This window comes from Nannobrachium achirus (assembly GCF_963921795.1).
Source record: "Nannobrachium achirus genome assembly, chromosome: 1".
NCBI lineage: Eukaryota > Metazoa > Chordata > Actinopteri > Myctophiformes > Myctophidae > Nannobrachium > Nannobrachium achirus.
The window spans coordinates 29,802,993-29,810,647 of NC_137810.1; the positions used below are offsets into that span (position 1 = coordinate 29,802,993).

Consider the following 7,655-nt stretch of genomic DNA (forward strand, 5'->3'; position numbering starts at 1 on the left):
TTATTTTCTTCTTTTCTTCTCCATCTCTCCGTGGGTCCAGGCAGCGGAGGAAAAGTAACGCTGGCCATCGGCCTCCCCCAGCTCCAACTAGCCGTCCCCCTAAAGCCCAGCAGCGGCCCCAGGGGCCCCGTTGCCGGGCGCTGTATCAGTATATCGGTCAAGACACAGATGAGATCACCTTTGACGCCAATGAGATCATTGACCTGATAAAAGAAGGTATGTGTTAGTGAACTTAAGCGCTGGAAGGGCACTAAATAAAATGATATTACCAGTAAGACGCTTAAGGGCGATGGCGCAATCTAGCCCTAAAAGGCGAGGTCGTGCCATCTGTCTTGGCCATCTGTCTTGGCCATATATGGATTCTGTTAGTGTGGTTCTCCTAACACGGCATCATCTGGGATACAATCCCTTTTATGCCCAATATACCGGTATGGAGATCCCTAACAGAATCACTTTTATGCCCATATACGTATGGGTATCTGAGTATCTGACATCACTGTGATGTCACCTCTTAATGACATTTCTCCCTGTTCTTCTCCCTGTAGATCCATCTGGTTGGTGGAGAGGAAAGATTCGAGGCAAGGAGGGTTTATTCCCTGGAAACTATGTAGAGAAGATTTGACAGTGATATGTTCTTGTCTAGGGAGATCATTGTATTTGTGTGGTGGAGAGATGTGCATAGAATAGATCAGTGTTCTCCACCCACTGACCAGGATCATCTATGAACTGTTCGTATGCACCATATTATGTCTGTTGCGGAGCATAATGTAAATAGAGGCCTTGTACGGAATGTTTGTATAGTTCTCTTTCTTCCAGCATGACTGCCTGCAACCACTTTGGTAAACACTGGTGACCACTTTCAAAATAAAATGCCCAATTTCCGAGTTGGTAAAACATTGGAAAAGCATGATATTACTGTTCCGTCGTGACTGAATTATTATATTTATGTTGAAAGAATGACTTTTACATATATCAACACAGCGAATTTTGTTTTGCACATAGCAACCGTTGTTTCTTCCAACATGGAGAATAAATAGGAATTCCGTGAAAGGCCTCTATATCAGTGGTTCTCAACCAGTGGTCCGGGGACCACCAGTGGTCCTTGAGGGGTTCCAGGTGGTCCCCAGCTAAATGATGGAGTTGGTAACCAAATTGACCCTTATAGATCTTTAACTCTTGAGAGCGTAAAATGAAACCAAATGGACCCGTATCCATTTGCTTTCATTTTACGCTCTCAACAGTTCGATTATTGTTAAACATCTACATTACGCAATAGAATTGTTATTTTGATCAATGTTTTCCAGTTATCTCTCCTATGGTGTCACATCAATACGGCATGGAATTGTGGACAAAATTGTATGCAACGATAACAAAATATTGTAAGTCTTTGGTCTGGAGGCTACATCTCATCAAATGGAGGTCCGTGGCTCAAATGCCGAATAAATAATGATCCTTGATATGGAAACAGTTGAAAACCACTGCTCTATATGCACAAAGCAACACTTGGAGTTCACAAAAGAAGGTGGATCTGCAGCCCCAGCCTGTTTATTTGCTGCCACTTAGGTATAACTTGTTCAACAACTTACTGTATTAACAAAGTGAGAGGGACACATTGTCTCGTGAGATTTAATAAAAAGTGAAATGGTGCAGTGTGACACTTGGGTTTCATCTCTGTTGTTATGTTAGAGTTTCCTGTTTTCTGTGACCCAGCAACAAGCTATTTGACCCACCTCCAAACACCTTCTTTATTAGCTCACAAAAGTCGGCCTCACTCTAGAGTTGCAAGTCTAGACCTGCCAACTGAAATGAATGTTTTCATGTGCAAATATAGGCTACCTAATTGTGTGGTGACCAATGACCATTCAGTAAATGTAAAGTTATTCAAAAAAAAACTGTCATATTAAAATTTTATAGTGTTTTCAAGGAGAGAGAGTAAGTGAAAAAAAAAAAAAAAAAACGATATTTGGAATATAATTGTTTTGTTTTCATACTTTTCAACCATTCATAATTCACCATGGGGGACACAGCTGTATTATGTTCATTTATATATTCACCTCAATGTTGTCATGCCATAAAATAATCTAAAAGCGGTGAAATTATGATTTCCATAATTAATGTCTTCGATCTTGTATTTTTTCGGTTACGTTTGTAAAACCATCAGTCAATCAAAAATATTTTGTATTTTTATATAAATGAGTGGAGAAATAAATATTTTTTACAATCTTGTAAGTAGTTCAACCTTCAATGAGTTGATTTTGAACTGAAACTGGTGCATAATATGATTTCATACAGGACAAGATGATTTGATGCAAAGGACACATTGTGTCAAGACCCTTTTTTATAATAAAGAAAGAGGACCTGTTTTCATCAAAGAGCGAAAAGGTTCAGGTTATTAATGCTAATAAACATGTTGTGCTTCCATTATGTTAATAGGCAGACAGTTGATAAAGAGCATGTGGATTATAGAATACCGAAGTGTCCTTTCTCACATTCAGTAATTGAACTGACTGAAGTCTCCTGGCTGGCGCAGCTCACCTGCACTGCCTTATTCATTTTAAACCCCTTGAGATGTCTCGATCTCTGCCCCAGGGCACAGTCCTGCATCGTGTGTGCATTAAATATGAATGAATCTACGTGGCGGGGGTGCGTGGCTGCGTGCATGCTTCTCTGTGCATTTGAATGGGGTGCAGGGTGCGTGCATCTCCTGCATCATGAAACGAAGATTTGAGATATGACCAATACAAATTGGTTCCATTGTGCAACGCACAAGGTTCGAATAGACCCATGCTGACATGAGAACAAGCTTGATTGGTGTATCGGCGAGCACTATAGACTAGCCCATGCCTAAAAGGCTGCAGACTAAAACCTAATATCTCATTGATTGATTGAATACTTTATTAGAAGTTTGCATAATAGTACAGGACAGTACAGTTACAAGGTCTACTAAAAGAAAGTGCAATGGCTTGTTTGCATTGATTGATTGATTGAAGACTTTTTAGAGGTTTGCAAAGGAAAAGGTGCAGGACATACAGTTCACTGCATGGTACAAGGTCTAACTATAAGGATAAACACCACAAGAAAGCTTTTGGGCGTGTTTCAATTGGGGTCCCTTTTTACAACAACTCATACACATTAAATGACAGACATAAATAAAACACAGTACTATGCAGAAAATATCATCATAAGACAGTCGGAAAACAAAATAAAAAATAAATGGCATTTACAGTGGAAAGGTCAAGGGTAAAGATATGGCTTTGTCTACCAGTTTGGAGTTGCAGCCACCTGTAGGCCTAAGTGACTTTTCAGAGCGATTTTAAAGGAGGGTTTACACTCCTTTTACACTCATTCCATATTTTAGCAGCATAGCAGGAGTACTTGTTTTTGCCAACACCTCTGGTGTTGTAATTGTGTACAACGGTCCTTGACGTATTTTGACAGGTACATAGGTATCTTAAGTGGTGTAGTGTATCTTGTACACCAGGCCCATTGCAAGATGCTGTACTCTGTCAGCTACCATAAGCCATCCCACACTTTCAAAATAAGCCTACATGCCAAAGTTGCCTAATGGAATTCAGACTGATACTAGAAGGAAGGTTTACCACATCCACCTGTCAGGTGCCCTAGAATGAGCGATGAGGTCATGTTTCTCTCATGCATGAAATGCAGTCTTTCTTCCCCTGAGAGATATAGCCTAGTAGGCTAATTAACACAACAGCAGAGAGCACTCAGCACTGTCTGACTTTCTGTCTAGGCCTGCAGTGGTTCTCAAACTTTTCAGGAAGGCGACCCCCAAAATAATCATATTTTAACTGGGGACCCCCCCACCCTGACGAGCACTAAGAGTTGAGGCATTGCATTTTGTAGGCTATAACTATGGAGTTAGTATTGTTAATAACATGGTTCTATTGTGAAAATAGCAGATCTACATGCTCACAACGCCTTTGTTGTTATTTTAGAGGTATTAAAAAGTCCTTAAATTGTCACTTTAGAAATGTGCATAGGCCTATACCCTCTATACACTTCAACTTTATGTTGGTTCGTTTACTGTTGAGTGAGAAAACAATGTTGCACATTAAGTTAATCATCTGGGGACCCCCCTGTGGGTTCCGACCCACAGGTCGAGAACCACTGGTCTAGGCCCATGATCCACCTGATTGTCTTGTGCTTCTGCAGGCCTATTGTGTCTGAGGAATCATTGAAAGTTTCACTGCAGTGCTGCTGAGAGGGGAAAATAAACGGGGTCTGAGACCAAAACAAAACTGTCAAGTTTAAACTATTCAGCCTACAAGTTTGCTCATTGAAATAATCAACTGAATAGGTCTAAGTTGGAGAGCTGGTCCCCATTAGCTAATGTTTTGTCAATATTGACACACTGACTATTTTATCATCAGTGTCACAGCACTATAGTATGGCCAAGAAATGTGTGAAACAATTCAATAGGCTAAAGTGATTGAGTTTTGGCTAATTCGTTTATGTATTATTTTATTAGCTATTATTATTACCATTGGCTATTATTATTTATATTTAGGCTATTTATTTGAAATAGTGTTTCCCCTCACAATTAAGTTCCAGACAAATCCAAACACAAATCCAAGACATGTAGGCTATTAGTAGCCTATATCCATTCAGTCAGTGAGATATTAGCCTACAGTGGGCTACGGCTTCCAGTTTCAACGAGTAGGGCTACAGTGAAATTTACACGGGGTTACTTTCTAGAACACATGAATAATAGCGCAGAATGTGAAACACGTGGGTCGTGGGCTCCGTGCGAATTGGTTACCAATGCCATCAGTCAGAGCGAGGCAGGGAGGCACCCTGCCTCCATGGTACCGAAAAAAAGTACAAGGGGGTTAATATTGTAAATACTAGGCTTGGTCGATACCGCTTTCGAAATGCATTGGGACCGGACTAATAGGCTCGCAGAGGGAGGCATCCATCATATGGGAGATTAGAAATGGAGGTTCCCTCCTATCGTTACACTGGTCGCCTTGAGGATAGCCTACTGCAATTTGAAGGAGGAAAATTAAATAAATCATAACCGTATAGGTTTAATAGGCCTATTCATTGCGTGGCATATGGTTATGCTTTTTACAGTAGGGCTTCAGGCTACACATTCACTCTGCATTAGCTATACTAGCGCGTTACTATCCAGCAGTGGTACATCAATCTCCTCCGCTCTGATTGAATGCCTGTTGACAGGAATGTAGATATTCATCTGATATGATTCATTAGCCAACTTGCTTGTCACAACGGGGCGTGATGTCACTGTCACACTCACAGCAGCTGCATGTTGGACTCGCACAGCAGGATCGGGGACATTTCTTCGCTCCTCCCTCCATAAAATCCACCTGTTGTAGCGTCTCCTGGAGCAGAGCAGCCGTAGGCCTACACTGACTCATAGGAACAGCAGCAGCAGCAGCAGCAGCATGGGAGGTAATTCTGCTCTTCTATCTTTCTTTGATCTTAGTGATTTTCATATTAATACAAAATACAGTATTGTAGCCATTTTGTTTTGTTTTGTTTGTTGTTTTAGTTTTGTCACAGTAACATGTTGCATTTCTGCAAATCTGATGAACTGAAGTGTAAAGTTTTAACATTCACATTTAAACACATTTCATCATATTTGTCACTTACAAATTATGAATAATAATAGGCCTACATTATAGTTAACTATACAACTATTTTCGAGAGCCTATACACACACACACACACACACACACACACACACACACACACACACACACACACACACACACACACACACACACACACACACACACACACACACACACATCACAGACAATTTACATCAATTCTCTGGAACATGCAGTGTTGTGTGTCTGTGGCCCTCAGAATATATACACAATAGAGCATAGAAGGCACTGTGGTTGTGAAACCATTAACTAAACAGATGATCAGCTGAATTGCCATTTGTGTCAAGAATTTCTAAAGAAAAACTATTGAATCCATAATTAGGCCTATCTATTAGAACAAATGTATCTTAATTTACACTACCTTAAATAAATAAACAAATGTCTTGAGTGACTGAAGAAATGGGCACCCAGCCCATATTTACACTCCAGTGTAAATACAACTCACAAAGATTGGAAACTGATTTCACAATTTCGTCTGTGAAGGAATAAGAAATATGGTTCCGTTGGTATTTACACTGACTGGTGTTTAAACATGGGCCTTGATAAGACACTCCTGGATTTGCATATCTCCTCAACTGGAAAGAGAATGGACTGGTTTTATTGTGCTGCACCTCGCCTCACATTCTGTACATTTATGAAATTCACCATGCCATGCTGTGCGTGTGTGTGTGTGTGTGTGTGTGTGTGTGTGTGTGTGTGTGTGTGTGTGTGTGTGTGTGTGTGTGTGTGTGTGTGTGTGTGTGTGTGTGTGTGTGAGAGAGAGAGAGAGAGAGTATGCATTCCTATGCCTGTCTTTGGTCTGCGTGACTGCGTCTATCTTTTAAAAGTGGGGTTCTCAAACCTTTTTAGGCTGTGACCCCCAAAATAAACATATTTGAACTGGGGACCACCACCCTGACAAGCACTTGGAATTTTAGGTATTACATTTCACTGCCTTCACTGCATTACATTTAATGTGGCTCGGTTCCACAGATAAATATTGTGAAAATGCTCACAACGCTTCGCAACACGAGGCGTTGTGAGCATGATCGCCTATTTTCACAGTGTTCGCCTCTTGCTTACTTAATATTTGACAGTTTGGCCAGTTTGGTATTCGGTCTTGAAATTGTCACTTTAGAAATGTGGAGATGCCATGTATACTTATACTGTGTGTTGCTTTGTTTACCATTGAGTGAGAAAAAATTACATTAAGATAATAATCTAGGGACCCCACAAAATAACTTGGGGACCCCACTTGGAGTCCCAACCCCAAGTTTGAGAACCACTGGTTTAAAGGAACAGAAGTCAGTTCATCTAAAAAGCTCTTCATCCACACATTCTATCACTTGTCAGGGATCACAAATAGCCTCAGGTGTAAGTCTAACCCCTGCCAGTTGCAGGAAGGACTGTAGCCTTATTTATGTTATTACAAGGTGGAGTGTGGGATTTCTAGCAGAAATGATTGCTTATATTAAACTCTCTCTCTCTCTCTCTCTCTCTTTTTGATTGATTGATTGAATACTTTATTAGTCAGAAATGTACACCGTACAGTGTCAGACATTTAGGCTAAAAGGATAACACGGTACTCTTTCTAAAGAAAACAATTGAATGTTAGATTTCAGCATAAAATACACAAGAGAACATATTTATCTCAACTTACACTACCTTAAATAAATAAACAAATGTCTTGAATGATTCAAGATAGGGCACCCAGCCCACATTTACACACTCTCTCTCTCTCTCTCTCTCTCTCTCTCTCTATCTACCTGTCTCTCTTCTAGGGTTCTACTCAAGTGAAAGGATGACCGACGTGTTCTCTTACCAAAGTTCAGAGGTGGACTGGTGTGAAGATAACTACAGGCACTCTGAACATGTAGTGGAGTACTTTAACACAGTAAGCCTGCAGTCGCACTACTGTGTTTGCATTCTTACGAGTAAACATACATTTCTTTACGTAACAGGTTGTAGTGTATTGTATGATAGTAGTATGTTGGTATGATACTTTTTAGAGTCATGAACTTG

At 40.4% G+C, this 7,655-nt stretch overlaps 2 protein-coding genes across 2 annotated transcripts in view; both read left to right on the forward strand.

Moving 5' to 3' along the window:
- Window positions 1-1,265, forward strand: part of myo1f (myosin IF) — a 28,545-nt gene extending 27,280 nt beyond the window's left edge. Inside the window, exons 27-28 of the mRNA XM_080736356.1 lie at window positions 41-216; window positions 546-1,265. Of these exons, the coding sequence (XP_080592482.1) occupies window positions 41-216; window positions 546-622 (253 nt within the window). The 3' untranslated portion in view covers window positions 623-1,265. The remainder of the gene's footprint in view (window positions 1-40; window positions 217-545) is intronic.
- Window positions 1,266-7,434: 6,169 nt separating this feature from the next.
- Window positions 7,435-7,655, forward strand: part of acer1 (alkaline ceramidase 1) — a gene marked incomplete at both ends in the record, with an annotated part of 2,996 nt that continues 2,775 nt past the window's right edge. Inside the window, one exon of the mRNA XM_080736347.1 lies at window positions 7,435-7,527. Within this exon, the coding sequence (XP_080592473.1) occupies window positions 7,435-7,527 (93 nt within the window). The remainder of the gene's footprint in view (window positions 7,528-7,655) is intronic.